This window comes from Squalius cephalus, assembly GCF_949319135.1.
Source record: "Squalius cephalus genome assembly, chromosome: 7".
In the NCBI taxonomy this organism is placed as follows: Eukaryota; Metazoa; Chordata; class Actinopteri; order Cypriniformes; family Leuciscidae; genus Squalius; species Squalius cephalus.
In genome coordinates, this window is record NC_137128.1 from 21702694 (window position 1) to 21718593 (window position 15900).

Genomic DNA, 15900 nt, shown 5'->3' on the forward strand with positions numbered 1-15900 from the left:
TTGATCTTTCCTGTAAATTGATATTCGAACAAATTAGTAAATATCCATATGGGACTAAATGTTATGATACAACTGTCAAAATGCTGCAACAGATGTTTAAAAACAATGCAGACATAATATGAAGGATGCAAAACAATGATGTCAGACAAAACAATCACAATGATACTGATATTGATCATGATAGCCTACACTGCATGGCACGATAATGCTCAAGACAAAGCCACAGATTGAATGGCTGGATTGAGTACACGCAAGTCTATTATTTCTCGAACACTCTATCCTGTCTTAAGAGGCATGCTGTCTACCCAGACCGCATTAGTAATAGCCAATGCTCATAGGAAAACAAGAAAGAAAAAAGAGCAGAACAGCATGCACTCTTCAGCACAATAGGTCCTCAACAACAACAAAAATAACACGGAAAAATACTGTTGCTTTGTTGTCCGAACTGAGGGGAATCAACTAACCTATTTTTTTTTTTTTTATGATGGCCAATGTGGGTCAATGGAACATTATGTTACATTAAAAGAAGCATGTAATACTATATATAAGAAGCAACAGATAATATTCAATATTCCCAGTACTTACCAAAAAATACACTGTTGATCACCTTAAACTAAACTAAAACTATCAAAAAATATCATACATTAATTGATTTTATCAGGCAAGAAAGAAAGAAAAAAAGTCACCACCGTCACTCTATGCGTGATGCTTCCTGCTGACGTCAGATGCGAACGGCGTGTCGTCACGAGGGCACACTGCTTAAAAGTTGCGAGTATCCATCGTATCTCAACAGAGCAGGTGTGGAGTTTACCCTCGTGCTGAGATACTGAAGACGCTTCTGCACCAGACCTGGCGAGAGATCTTTCTCTAAAACAACATATTCAGCACTACGGTGGACACTGCCAAGAAACTAGCCTGCTGTAAACAGGTAAACTTTGTACAGAATTTAAAATAGGATAATTAAACTTATTAACTAATCATTTAATTTGCTGGATGAGTTGGTTGGTCTATTGATTGGTTCTTTTATGCGCAAATGCGCGTAGCCTACTATAAATAATAATTTTTGCGCGCTCATTTAAAGTAGCCTATATGCATATTATATTTACCACTTTTATGTCAAATTTGAAAGACTCTACAACAGATTGCTTTACATTTTCCTCATGTAAGTAACGGTAAACTGCTCGTTTGTAGCCCATGGCGTTAACTGTGAACTCCTGGTGGACTCTGGCTTTGAGCGCCTGTCTCGTGCTGATGGTTCGAGCTGAATGCGGCAGAGACTGCGCGCTCTGCGTTTACCGGCTGTTCAGGCAACAGACAGAGATCGACACACTGGTGAGTTTCATTTCCATATTCAGAAAAAAGTCTGAAACTATGTAATGACCATAGATTTGAACTAAAAGTTTAAGCTGTGTTCTCAGGAGAGTATTTTTCATAAAAGTCAGGTCGGGGCTAGTTGTCACACGTGGATTTCATACAATTTATTAATTATAATATAAGTTGACATTGCTACCTTTTAATTTTTTTTAGCTGTTTCATAATTGTTTTACTGTTTACAAAATGGCATTCTATCGTGACGACTTACCCTTATTTTGAGACAACATGGTGAACTGTTCAGTTCACTTCTTTTTCTTATGGCAGAAATGTTCAATTGCTTTTTGCAGTCAAATAAATTGACTTTCAAACCGGAACCTACCTGAGAAATATTTACGTGAGTAAAATGTGTGATAACTAGCCCTGGTTCCTCCTATATTTAAGTCTTGGCAATATTTATTTGCAATAAAGCTGCCGAATGAGAAACTGAGAAAAAGTTTTTTTTTTTTTTGTTTTTTTTACTTAATATATGATATCAAATGCAATTAGCTTTTTTTGAAGTACATCTTTATAATTTTATAATTAAAAAAAGAAATATGATCAATAAGTTATGATAACATGTTTTACATTGCTTTAACTCATCAAAATAGGTTAAGCAATTTTCAACTTTTTGAAGTTATATAAGACTCAACTCATTTTTTTTAAGTCCGTTTAATGTCATTTAAGTTGAAATGACAAACATCCAAGTTGATTTTACTTAAAAATTTAAAGCAGCAACTTTTTTTAATGTGTTTATGTAGAATGCAATTGCTGACGCATTATGGTAAACTAAAATATACTTATATATGTCATTTCTATTGAAACGTATGTCATTTATTTAAATATATTTGTAATTACAAATGTGTAAATGTGTAAGTTACAATTTAGTACATTTAAAAATCTATGAACTTTATTTATTTATAAATGTAATATTGAATAACAATTATAATGGATTACTGTGCATGTGCTTTTAGTATGTCAGTAAACATTAAAGCATGAAAAAAGAGATTCAAACATTATTTAAAATGTACTTTATAGTAAAATTTTAACATTCTTTTAAGTCACATTCAATTCAAGTAAGTACACCTACCTATTTTTCACAAAGGTTATGTCACCTAGGTGACGTACATAATATGTAGTTCTTCTGTAATAGATTCAGTAAAACAAATGTATTTTTATTCAACTATAAGCTAAAATTGAGTTTGCAATTTTTTTCAAATAATACATAAACCTTTGGGAAAATGTGACTTTGAATTTAAACAAACGATGAACATTATAGACTCTATGTAGTCAAATGTCTGGTTTTATATTTTGTATTCTTATGTGAACGCAGTATACAAGCACAAGTGATATAATTTAGTTAATTGTGCTGTAGCATAATATTCAAATCAAAACTAATTCAAAGCAAGGTCTTCAAGTCTAGCTATCTCTCTTTCTCTTGTGATCGGGTTTTCAGAGTGCTTCAGTGAATTGACATTTTCCACCGTGCAGATTGTCAAAAGTAATTATTGGCACTCTTTATTGCGCAGCTGCATTGAATTCAGCAGACTGAATGTGTGTGCCCTCTGGTGGACCAAATGTTTCCTTGCTTTGATCGGTCATTCATTTCTCCTCTAGACCTGCACATTAGAGTGTGAAGGGACTGTGGACTCCAGAAAACTAGAAGTCTGCAAAAACATCCTCACGGAAGAGGATCGCCTTGCCATCGACAGCCTCAAGCAAGAGGAAGAGAGCGCAGACCACCTTCTCACCAAGAAATACGGAGGCTTCATGAAGCGTTATGGGGGCTTCATGATTAAGAAAGCAGCAGAGATCGGCACGGGAGCCCAAGCAGAGAGTGACGACCCAGAGCTCATGAGTAAGAAATATGGAGGCTTTATGAAGAGGGACAAGGCAGAGGGTGGAGCTGAAGACAAGCAAGTAGAGCTGCTGAGAGAGATCCTAAGAATCGGTCTCACCTCAGAGTCAGATGAGCAGCATGATGGGGACATGGTCAAACGCTATGGGGGCTTCATGAGGAGCGTACAGGGGAACAGTGGTCTAGGGGAGGCAGGGAGAGACCTGCAGAAGCGATACGGGGGGTTTATGCGCAGAGTGGGCAGGCCTGAATGGCTTGACACCCAGAAAAGCAATGGGTTTCTGAAACGCACTTGGGAGGACGGAGGCGAGGCGGCACTGCCTGGCACGCAGAAGAGATATGGAGGATTCATGGATTAGAATTAAAACATGGACACCCATCCTAAATGACCTATTCCTACTTTGTGTAGAGCTTGCACTGTACCAATTTCATGTGAAGCCATTTTAAATTACTATTTATTTTTGTCTTTGCTGCCGAATATTCCTCCATAATGTACAATGTACATTTGTGTTCTCTGTGACTATATGGTTTGTGTCTTAAAAAAAGAAATATTTTCAAATTCTCTGTATTTACAATGGAATCACCCATCAGATGGGACATTTGGTAAAGACAGAGGACATTAATTTAACTATTTCTGGGTCACATCACAACGAATGAAAAGCACTTTTCACTGTGTTGCTTTGTTCTCTGAGAATCTCATCACATTAGCTAGTCTGCTTCGCTCAATGAACATTGTAGTGAGGTTAAGTCTGCCGTCTGAACTTGATGATTAATGCATTTCTTTTAACAATTTTTCAACAGCTTTTGTTCTTGTTTAAATCAAAGCAAGATTTTTGAGCCATTAGCTGTACAGAATACAATAAATTCATCTTACTGCAGAAGTGAAATGTCTCAATGAGATATTTGTTTCTTACAAATTAAGCCATTTCGCTAGTGGAAGATATTCTCCATTAGGTGTCACTGCCTTAATGGCCCTCTTCAGTAGCTTATTAAGACCCAACTTTTCATATTTTCACCACTTACTTGACCGATAATGTCTGAGAGGCTGTACTACTTTGTGAATATGTTTAAGGTTTAAGAGCATTGCTAGCCAGGCATGATGTAAAGTTAAATTACTTATGCAGGTAATTACATAAAACAGTTTACTCAAGGATAAGTATTTTAGCAAGTTTTTGCTATCTTTTTATCCACTCAAAAACAGCGTCATAACTAAAGGGGAAAAAAAAGGAAATATACTTATAAATATACTTGAACATGCAAGATAGATAGATAGATAGATAGATGGAGATTTCTGAGGGGGAACTCAAGCATCTCAATTACTAGAGTCGATTTTTTGAATAGTCGACTCCTGAATACTTTGATTATGTTCACCAAAAACTTGTTCAGATTCATTAAACATTTAATATTAGTACCTCCAATAAATCATTTTGGAATCTGCCCAACAATTGAGTTATAATGGATATGTGTTTTCACAAGGTGAAGCAATTTAGATGAGATGCCTTTATGGTAATCCCTATACGAAGACACATTAGGCCTACCTGAGAAGGAAGGAAATTGTTGATACGTATGACCTTCACCATTACCATTTAGCAAATCTGAAACAAAAATAATTCCCTTATCAAACCATTCTTTTTTAAATATAGTCTTGTTCTTAGATAACACATTTTGGTTATTCCATGGTATGCATGATTGTGGAGAGAAATTATGTTTAAAAAGGTTCATTTCAAAGCTTCTAGAGACTGCTTATGAAAATTAGAAAATATAATGGGAAGCTACATTCAAAGTCACATGGTAGCAGAAATTTTAATCCGCCACACTTTTGAACAAATTAGGGATATGAAACCATATAGATTTCGCCTGGGCCAAACTATGTTTTATCCTTGATTTTAAAAATGATATTAAGGGTAAATCAAGAGCGTTATGTCTACCCTCTGAAAAATAACTTTTCATCGGAAGTCAAAGTGCCATCAATATCAAGGGTAGGGAAGAAATCCTTTTTCACTCACCTCTTCTCTTTTTTTTTTTTCTAGATTAAAAAAATATATATGTGGAATTCCCCTCCAAATTCTAGCCACTTTGCCTTTGAATTGATAAATGCACCTTTGGCCTTCTCTGCATAAAGAACATTAAGATCTCAGTGAACTTCTCCTTGTCCTGTTCACTAGGAGAGGATAGACATAAAATATTATTTATTTCCTTTATGACAAGAGCTTCTCAAATCATTTGCCTTATTAATTTGCTTACCAAACTGTATGGAGAATTGTTTACATTTATAAGTTCCCACTTTGATTGCTGAATCAGAATGAACTTTAAAATTTCCAATGATGTTCCTTGAACAATATGATTATATTGAACAATAGATTATATCTCGCAATTCTGGGGAAAAAAAGAATTGCGAGATAAAAAGTCGCAATTACCCTTTTAATTTGTTTATTCTGTGGCGGAAAATATTTTTTTATTCCTCCATACGAAGGCGTCTGCTGACGAGACATTAAAATGTTACCATTAGCAGCTATATGTAAAACCATAAATGTTTACCATAGTAAAAACTTTAAATTTTGAGTTAATATATATAAAAACACAAACCAACACATTCTCAACTGTGAAAGGTTATCCCATATCTTCGAGAATTTAAATCTCGGCGCTTTCACAACATTGATCTAACTGTGTCTGTCTGTGTGAGACTCGCTGACCGTTGCAAGATGGCGGGCGACATGACGTGTCTGGTCTGGAGCGGTGGAACATGGGGAGTCCAACAGCTCTAGTGGTAGCAATCAGTCAACACGAAACACAAGTTTACACAACTCCCACAAATCAGTGCAGTCAGCTGAGTCACGTGGCCGCAGTGTTTCTCACTTAGCCCGTCCCGTGCACCGACTTCAGTCAAACAGGTAAACTCCAGTCAGTACCTGCCGTACTGGTTAAGTAGTGTGTCTGCAGTCTCTCCACAAGGTCGAAGAGAGGAGGAGTGGGTAGTAGCGTCATTCTTAACGTCTGCGCGAGCCCTCGTCGTCTTTGGTTCATGTTCATTTGAATTACAACTGTTTATTTACCGACTGCGACCTGCACGAGAACAACTCACCATCCGGGGACTTTGTAAATCGCACACTAAGGTAAACCGTGTTACAATCTCTAATAGACCTTCTTCAGGCTTATATTTGCTATGTACAAACTTAAGTTCTTATTGACTGACAGGAACATAAAGTACTAGTTTACTTTTCATTCAACATGTTTCTCACTATACTGGTTTTCTCCTGTGTTTGTATAAGCCTGTCTTAGTCACACTGTGTGATTCATTGGTGTTTTTTTTTTGTCATATTATTCATAAGATCTTCTGCACCTCTCAAAATGAACTTCCTCTTGGAGACTCTTCAGTTGATAGTGTTAACCATCTACTACCACCTGGAATTCCTCATAAGACTCTTCGTCCCTCAGAGGAAGAAAGATGTGTCTGGAGAGATTGTGCTCATCACTGGGGCAGGCTGTGGCATTGGCAGACTGATGGCCCTTGAGTTTGCCCCACTCGACGTCTCACTGGTGCTGTGGGACATTAATGTGGATGGTTTGAAAGAAACCGCAAAGCAGGTTAAAGAAAAAGGAGCGTCAAAGGTATATTACTATCAGTGTGACTGCGGTGATAGAGATGTGGTCTACCGAGTCGCAGATCAGGTAATCCAAGTTTAAACCTGTGAGCTGTTTGCCTGGAATGAAGAGTATTTCATTCAAAACCAGTAGTGGTCTGAGTAGTTGGAGTTAAATACTGTAGACAATAGATTTTTTTCTAACATTATAATGCATTATCTAAGGTATTGCAACACACCTCTGTATCACTTTTAAATGTCATTATAACTGCACTTGTTAACACTTGATTCTGATTGGTCAGTCCTGTGACATTCTCAATTCCTTTATTTTTGCCTAATGAGTGCTAAACTATCCACCTTATTCCTACGCCCCATGTCGCTTTGCACAAATTATGGGTGTAACTTCCGCTAAGCTGTAAACAATCAGTGAAAAGGCTCACTCTATGAACGCAATACGTTAAAAAAGTGTCACGAGATGGCATTAATCTACTCACCCTTCAACCATCGAACATTAAAAGGAAATTTAAAAGTGTAAAAGCATCAACAAGGTATTTCAACAGACCAAATAACCCCAAAATCGCCAGTCTTTCCACAGCAATAACGGACGGGTTAAATATCACTGTAGTCTGTATTATGTAACTTGTTGCCTTAATCAAAAATGTTCATTAACTTCACCATTACGTGATACTATTTCAAAGTGATTTCCGTCATTTTGACAGATTATAAATTGCATTTACCTGTGAAAACAAACCTGGAAAGGATTTGAGGAGAATAACGAGAGATTCTTCGTGCATTCCAGTGAATTATTAATGGAATAATTCAATTCGGGAGAACAGCTGCACAAATGTGCAGTACATGTTGTCCTTTTTCATACTTCTACAGCGGATTGCAAAGGGAAAAGAAAAATAATCACGAGGAAAAGAAAGCAGCGACTGAATGGAGCTCTTGCCATAGATATTCTTGTTATAACATGTCACGTTAAAATACGTAAGTAAATAAGTATAACGTTATTCTCATGATGTCTGAAGATAAATCATGAAGGAAAATTGACAGCTCATCCAGTCAAACTGACGCATCAGCTTTATTTGTAGGGCAACCTTATGATTTGAAATGATTCGTTTCAGCCTTTTTGAATGGAAGTTCCCCAAACCGGAAGTGCCACCCATAATTCAAAACGCAGTAAGGTCATCAGGAATAAGGTTGATATATTGGACCGTTGTCCCTGGCAACCAATACTTGATTCTGATTGGTCAGTCGTGGCATTCTCTTGTCATGTATTATTGTGCCATGACCGCTAAACTATTGGACCATAGAGTGGTGTAGTACTGACGTCACTTTGTAGGCCAACTGGCTTTTAGCATCAAGCTAGTTCCCTTGAGAAAACCCCAATAGGATTTCCCCATTGACCTTTGGATTATCACTAAAAACAAGCTCTGTGATCAGCAAAAGTTTATGACATTTGCACGTTTTGTCCATCAAGATAATTTAAAAGGCTAAAGGTAGGCTATAAACGAACTACACCACTGTCCCACAAATGTAACGTCACCGTCACTAAGCTTCTGACAACTCTTTCAGCTTTTATCTAAAAACAATTTCCTAGAACTTTTGAGATAGAATAGTTTATAAGAGCACAATTATAAGCATAAAGAGGCTATAAAAGCAGACTGAGCTTACCTTTTCGCCGTGATGATGTTCAATCTCCTCGACAGCCTCTGTAGTCCCAATTAGCCACTTGTTAGCAACCTCCTTTTTCAAGATGCGCAACCACTTCAAAAAAACCACGAGTGGGGTAATATTGATGTATTTTATGTCGTAGAATAAAACGTGAAAGTGTCACCACAGACCTTATTTCAGGCATTTAACCAAAACCCCATTCAAAAAACCCATTAGCTTCGGGACGGGAGGACCAGTCGGAAGTGCTAAAATGCTAACTCACTTCCGCGTTTTGGCCTACAAAGTGATGTCATTCCTGCAGCTCTGTTATCTCTGGCAACCAATACTTGATTTTGATTGGTCAGTCAGGACCTTGGTGTAAGGCAGCATCACCCTGAAGGGTGTGATGGTAATTTTGTGCAGCAAACTGAAATCCTTTTTTATGTAGGCTAAATGAAAAGTCAATAAGTAAAAATGACTCCAAAGAAAATTAATGGTACTACCTATCATTATTAATAGCACTTAGAGGGCAAAATACAATAGTTTGTCAGAATATTTTGAAAATAATTTTGTAAATTCATACGTTTTTTTTTTAGGGAAAGTCACTCCAAAAGGTATATGTCCATTTGGCCTCCCGAGTTATTTATTTTATTTATACAATTATATATGGCTAGTCAAATGGTACACCACAATATAATGGCATTGATATAATGACATTTAACTTTAATAAATGGTTCATTTGAGATCTTAATCTAACTGTCCAGAATCTTTTACTCATTGATTATTTGTTGACTTCTAGGTAAAAAGTGAAATCGGCGATGTCACCATACTAATAAACAATGCTGGAATAGTCAGTGGTAATAAGTTTATGGACACTCCCGATGCAATTGTTGAGAAGACACTGAGAGTTAATGCAATGTCCCACTTTTGGGTAGGATTGACATATTTTCTACATTTTATCAAATTTTATATGGCATTTTCTGGGGTTTTTTTGTAGCCACTGTTCTGTATAAGTGTCCATTTGTGGTTATGCCTCTGTTTTAGACATACAAAGCATTTCTGCCCGCCATGACAGACAAGAACCATGGACATCTGGTCTGTGTTGCTAGTTCTGCAGGGTTGATAGGCGTCAATGGACTGGCAGGTAAAGCATTCACCCATGTCCTCTTATCTCTTACACAACTGCTTTCTCACCAGTGGTGCTTTTGGAACACTAACAAAGTCCTTCATGGCTTTAAGTCTTTCAAACAACATGTTTGGCAAGGAATTTTTTTTTTCTTTTTTTTAAAAAGTTTGTCAGCAGATATGAATGTACACTAATTTTTAATACACAACTTGTAGATCACAGTTTCAGTGTGGTTTTATTCCAGCAGGTGTGTGTTAAATAAAAGTGTAGACTTTAACAGGAAACAGATATCTGAGATGATGTTGTGAATTCCTGTGACGTCTGTTTGTTGTCTTAGTTTGCATATGCCCAGGACTTATTACCGCATGGAGATTTTAATGAGCTGGTTTCTGGAATGCCTAAAACTGGTTTACCTTGCAGTGTCACTACCATGTTTGTACAAAAATGTCTCCTAACTTGCCTATCTTTTCCACACAGATTATTGCGCTAGCAAGTTTGCTGCTGTGGGTTTTGCCGAGTCTGTGGCCTATGAGATGATATCTGCGGGGAAGGATGGAGTCAAAACCACAATCGTCTGCCCATACCTCATCAACACAGGCCTGTTTGATGGCTGCAATACAAAGTAAGCTAGCACACACACTGTAAAAAAATATTGTTGGTTTAACTTAAAGTTACCCGGTTGCCTTAAAATTTAGTTCATTGAAATTAAAAATTTGAGTTAATACAATGAAGGAGATTGGTTTAATAAATAGAAACTCAAAATATTGTTATCTGAACCACATTCATTATATAAGTTGATTTTACAAAAGATAAAAAGTTGTGATATCAAATCATGAATATATCTTTTTACGCTGCACTTCATCCCCAAACACATTTTTTAATATAAAGCTGCAGCATTTGAACAGGGAACAGAAGACGTCATTTAAAGAAAAAACACCTACTTTTAAGATAATGATGAATCTCTCAATATTGCTTCACTCTCAAATTGTTGTAAGACATCATTTCAGGGCCATTCAATCTCAGTTCTTTGTCGTTTTCCAATTAGCCATAATCAGAATCTCTGTAGGCAGGATTTTGCACACTGCTTTGTAAATGTATACAATCAAAATAGAGACACAGACTTTGACTGTGCTTCATGGAGCTTGACAAACAAATCACCATTGACACAAACGCAACATAAATTACTATGATCATTAAGTTTGAGTCACTTAATGGTTTATTGCAGCTTTTTTAACTGTTTCCTAGCCATTGACGAGATTTTTTTTTTTATAATTTGACACAACACTTCCCTGCCATTGACAAGTTTTTCCAGCAATCCATGTTTTCACTGGTCTTCTGAAATAGTACAGCTTCTCCAGCGTAAACCTGAGGAAGCTGATAGAAATTGTTTAGCAAAAATTCAATAGCATATACATCAAAACTGTCTAATGGTACAGAGAAAAATGTCAAGCCCACGAAGAGTTAACAACAAGCTTTGGTGGTGTTGATGGACTCGATCTACTTCAGTTATGTTTTGTAGGGGTGTAACAATATATCGTATCACAATACATAATGCAACAATATGTATCGTGGATAGTGACAATCTGTATTGTGTATAGTTCACCCAAAATGAAAATTACTGTGTGAGAAAAAAATTAAGTTTACAGAGTTTTGGTGTCAGTACTACATGAAACTACTATGTAATGTATAATGCAATGGGGGATTATTTGTGGGTCCTGATAATGCCAAATGTCTTATGTTACCAGTAAAAAAGTGGCCTACATTATTTTAAATAAATCTAGTCAGTGACAGAGAGCAAGCATATTCATCTAAAATAATTCCTTATTTTCAGCTTCATAATCATGAATATTTCTATTCCAATTTATTTACACCCACAATGTAACACATTTTAAGCAACAGCACATTTTTTTTGTTACCCTTTCACCATTTGTCTTGGAGTATCATATAGTGAGTTCAGTATCGTGATCTGTATCAAATCGTGACGTGAGGGTATCGTTACACCCCTTATGTTTTGATCATTGTCTTTGTCTAAAACACGTTTTTCTCAGCTTTGTGTTGGAAACCCACGTTCAAGTGCCCCTATTATGGAGACTGCAAAGTTTCAAAGATCAAAAAGCACAACAAATAAGTTATTGTCTCCAAAAAGAAAGAATCGGTTCTAAACTGCCGAAATGAGTCGTCAGTAATTCCTTTCTTCCTGCTCAAACCTACATAGGTTTGGGACAAATTTGCGTAATGCCAGTCTATGGTCTTCATTGGCTGCCCATGAACAATGTGTACTTTGACCCTCAAACACTGTAGATGTAGCTGAGACTGGAAGAGTTTGGTTCATTGTTGATGTGTTGAGAAGACGTTTTTTTTTTGTTTTTTTTTGTTGTTTAACAGCAATGCTAAAAAATGCTGCCACTGGCTGGCAACTTAAAAAAAAATACTCTGGTGGGAAAAGTTCATAGCCCGTAGCAGTTCATAGCCCTCAGCATGGTCCTTTGCCTAAGGGCTGGGGCTACTTTGTGTATTGATGGACCCTTCAAATGTTGTCTGAATAGTTCCACTTTCTGTCATCTGATGCTGGTTGGAAACTAGCATTGCACGTAGCGTGTTTTGTATTTGAAACGTAACAAGTATGTGTGAGAGTGAAAGAGATGTATTTTCCTCTTAAACCGGACATAAATGTAAAATACAGTTAAATATCCTCTAAGTACCCAATTATACAGTCTTTTTGGGTTCATCCGTTTGTAAAACAATAGCCATTTAAATGAAAGCATGTGCCTTGTGTGCAGGTGGCCCCGACTGCTGCCCATATTGGAGCCGGACTATGTTGCTAAGAGGATTGTCAATGCCATTCTGACAGACCAAGTTTACCTTTTACTTCCAAAGACCTTATACTTATTAAGGGCTTTAAAAGGGTAAGTTAGTTTCATTTGCTTATCTCAAACTTCTCCAGATAAAAACATGTCCTCGTGTTTGGAATGTTTATATGTAACAGTTTTTGTATTTGTAAAAATGTTTTATATTTTAAATGTTTTTGTAGTACATCGTATCTTTCCAACATACCCCTCTTTTATTTGTTTTAGTTTTTTCAGCTTCAAATATAAGTTGAAAAGGCTTTCTAAGCAACTGCAAACATGATATAATTGTTGTTACATGGACGTAATGGGTGCTTCTCAATTGAAAGACTGTATCCTAGTGAGGCTGTGCCCTTCCTAGTCTAGTCCTTTTAGAGGCTTGAAGACTAGAGTCTTCCTCCGCATTAAACGCTAGAATGAGTCGGTCTTCTACGTGCGCATGGCAAAGTCATAAATGTATCTGTAACCATATTAACTGCCTTTCTATCAATGCAGTACTGGTAACTACAACTGTCTGTGGTCTCATAGTTTACAACAAAACAAAAGAAAACATAATGCCTTTATCTCAAAAGTATTTTCTGCTAATTCTTTTTTTTTAAATTGGAATGGTGATTGAAGGATGCAAAGGTGTTTAGGGTGCCATTTGGGACAGGGTCTGAGGCGTCTTTTGACGGAGTTTGATGACATGGCAGCCGAGATATGCAACCTTACTAGAACACAGCCTTCTGTTTGAGAAGCGCCCAATGACAGTGTTGTCCAAACCTACTGTGGTCCAAAACACATTAAATTGATCAAAAGAGACAGTAAACACATTTATAATGTGGGAAACTGTTTTCATTGTTGATAATAACAAGAAATAGTTTTTGAGCAGCAAATCATCATATTAGGATGATTTCTGAAGGATCATGTGACACTAAAGACTGGAGTAATGATGCTGCGAATTCAGCTTTGCCTTCACAGGACTAAATCACATTTACATGGCAGCAGTAGAACATCTGAATACACGTATACAAAACTAATGTCCCTTGTGTAAATGGAAATACACATTTAATTGGTCCTTACGCTGTCTGAGGCTTGATCCCTGCAGTGGATAGAAACAGAAAAGCTCTGCAGAAAGTTAAACCCATAAATTTGCCGTTGTCTGTGGAGTGAGTCGGGGATGTGACATGAATAATTTCACTATTGATGTCAAATGAAATCTGCTGCAGTAAAGAGGGAGCCAGTGGGTTTGAGAGAAGTATCTGGAGTGAACTAAAGGTCTGAGAGTTTAGCCTTAAGCAACGGCACGGAACAAAACTGTTTCTCAAGCACTGACCTCATAGGACGGGGTTGTGTGTGTGTGTGTGTGTGTGTGTGTGTGTGGATTTACTCATCTCCCCGAGGACATTACGACACTGAATGAATGACAGGAACACTGTGATTCATTGTGTTCCTGTGCTGACTTCACCTTCGCTTAGGTGAAAATGACATCTTTTCATTTGCTTGTTGTATTTATGAACTTCAATTTAATTATGCACATTGCTGTGGCTACGAGACTGTATTAGCCTGCTTATTTCATATGAATGATTAAGCCCATTGTATTTAAGGAGAAACGGCTGTTTCAGTTTCACAGCTGCAACTAGTCTCGCAAGTTGTATCAGTTGTAGGTGAAATGTTTTCCAGCTGCACTAGTGCCTGTATTTCATGACACCTTTAACCCGGCCATGGCTTGAAAACCGAGGACCCTTAAGAAGCTCTTTCTTATGCAGCTGTGACAATTACTGATGCTAACTCAGGAGATAAAGCAACACCTGTTTGTGTGGGCTGTGAGACAGACTTCAGTGCATAAAATTGGCCAATTAATTGCAATCTGTGTTTGGTATTTAATGTGTTTTGGACAGTAGAGTCATAATTATCAAGGCTGCAGTATGTGAATGGGAAGAGGCATTCTTTATTATTTTAATGCCCTCTTTCCTTTTTTACAGAAACATGTATAACCGTCCTGATTCTAATCCTATCACTTAAATAATCAAATCACAAATTACTTTTGTTAATATATTATTCCAGCATGATGATGAGTGTTGAATCTCAGTGCATTAGGTGTGAATGATCTCATTTCCAGGCCTGGTCATTATTTTCAGTCCCGAACATTGGCCTTTTTCTGGACACCTTGCTCCAATTTGAAATAATTTCTCTCTTTGTGGATAGGATGTCTGGATACAACAACAACAAAAAAAAAGATTTTAACATATGTTGTAATGTGAGTTATTTATAGTTTTAAATAAATCAAAGATGATTTGATTTCAGACTTTAGTAACTTGTGTGTTCAGAGACCCACATATGTGCAAATTAATATAAAGCATTATAAAAAATTTTTTTTTTTTTATATTGTTTATTTTTCTTTACAGTGTCATCCCATTCAAGCAATCAGTTGTCCTGGGTATGTACTTGGGGGCCTTCAATTTCATGGATGCTTTCAGAGGACGGGAAAAGAAGAGAGACTAAATGTAATGAAACTAATTTTCTTAAATTTTGATGCACTGTATATTAACGCTCCTGATTTTTCATTATTTGTAACTACCTCTGCCAAACAGTTATTTCATCATATCATAATATCGCATTACATACTGCTTTGATATTGGGGAAGAGGATTCTGATAGTTCTGATCTAATGTTGGCCTCATTTCAAAAGCAAGATATATATATGATAATACCAGTAACAACAATGTCAGATGTAGGCCTACTTGTGCTATAGTGGTACACATGACTGAATAAGTGTGAAATATTTACATTTTATTTATTGTGTTTACCCCTGTTTGTGCCAGAAATTGTTCTCTTAAGTTCTTTTTCTTTTTCTTTTTTCTTAAGCTGTCAAAAATAACAGTGCGCCGACTTAGTTTAATAAGAATTTAATGACGCTGCTGGAACTGTTTTGTTTGAGCTTTGATAGACTGCTTTGAGGCTTGCAAAATAACCAGCTCTCCTTTTTAATGGATAGGACCCTAGATTTGCATGCATATGGCACCATCTAGTGTTGTTAAGCATTGTTTGTGATATTATAACTGCCTCTCAAAGAGAAAACTGTTTTTCTTGCAAGAACTTTAGACAAACAAGCATTGCATTAATGTGTGATGGTGTAGGTCTGTCTGCAAACCGTTTTAACCATGTGTTTGTAATAAATAAAATCAACTGGCTCTGAATTGTTTCGGCCCTATTTACCTATAATAGCTCTAACGCCAAGACAAAAATGCACAGAATTTACCTTTAAATATACCATATTAAATAACATTTTATATCCTGAGCTATTACATAAAGATATAGTAGCATTTTTATGCAGCTTTCAATTTGCAATCCTGCAGTAATGTGAGACAGGGAACGGACAACCCAATTCAAAATGCCATGTCTAAGGCACAGACCACCTTTTACCAGCTGCTTAAAGTGATTGACAGGTCTCAGGTTTGGCCCTTTATGACCTTCCACACAAATGAGAGCAGAGATTTGATTCGGT

General features: G+C 36.7%; 2 protein-coding genes across 2 annotated transcripts; both read left to right on the forward strand.

Moving 5' to 3' along the window:
• Positions 1-749: 749 nt before the first annotated feature.
• penka (proenkephalin a) lies at positions 750-4092 on the forward strand. The gene is made up of 3 exons (XM_079876823.1): positions 750-928; positions 1192-1332; positions 2968-4092. The coding sequence occupies exons 2-3, from the start codon at positions 1195-1197 to the stop codon at positions 3565-3567; spliced, it is 738 nt and encodes a 245-aa protein (XP_079732949.1). The 5' UTR covers positions 750-928; positions 1192-1194; the 3' UTR covers positions 3568-4092.
• A 1800-nt stretch (positions 4093-5892) lies between these two features.
• On the forward strand, positions 5893-15590 carry sdr16c5a (short chain dehydrogenase/reductase family 16C, member 5a). Its single transcript, XM_079875602.1, has 7 exons — positions 5893-6321; positions 6538-6877; positions 9242-9373; positions 9487-9586; positions 10046-10190; positions 12349-12474; positions 14802-15590. The coding sequence occupies exons 2-7, from the start codon at positions 6557-6559 to the stop codon at positions 14896-14898; spliced, it is 921 nt and encodes a 306-aa protein (XP_079731728.1). The 5' UTR covers positions 5893-6321; positions 6538-6556; the 3' UTR covers positions 14899-15590.
• The last annotated feature ends 310 nt before the right edge of the window (positions 15591-15900 follow it).

Coding starts and splice junctions, on each gene's coding strand:
- sdr16c5a (XM_079875602.1), top strand. CDS start 6,557: ATGAACTTCCTCTTGGAGACTCTTCAGTTGATAGTGTTAACCATCTAC. Junction 9,374..9,486: donor ATGCAATGTCCCACTTTTGG/GTAGGATTGACA, acceptor CCTCTGTTTTAG/ACATACAAAGCATTTCTGCC. Junction 9,587..10,045: donor AGGCGTCAATGGACTGGCAG/GTAAAGCATTCA, acceptor TTTTCCACACAG/ATTATTGCGCTAGCAAGTTT.
- penka (XM_079876823.1), top strand. CDS start 1,195: ATGGCGTTAACTGTGAACTCCTGGTGGACTCTGGCTTTGAGCGCCTGT. Junction 1,333..2,967: donor AGACAGAGATCGACACACTG/GTGAGTTTCATT, acceptor TTTCTCCTCTAG/ACCTGCACATTAGAGTGTGA.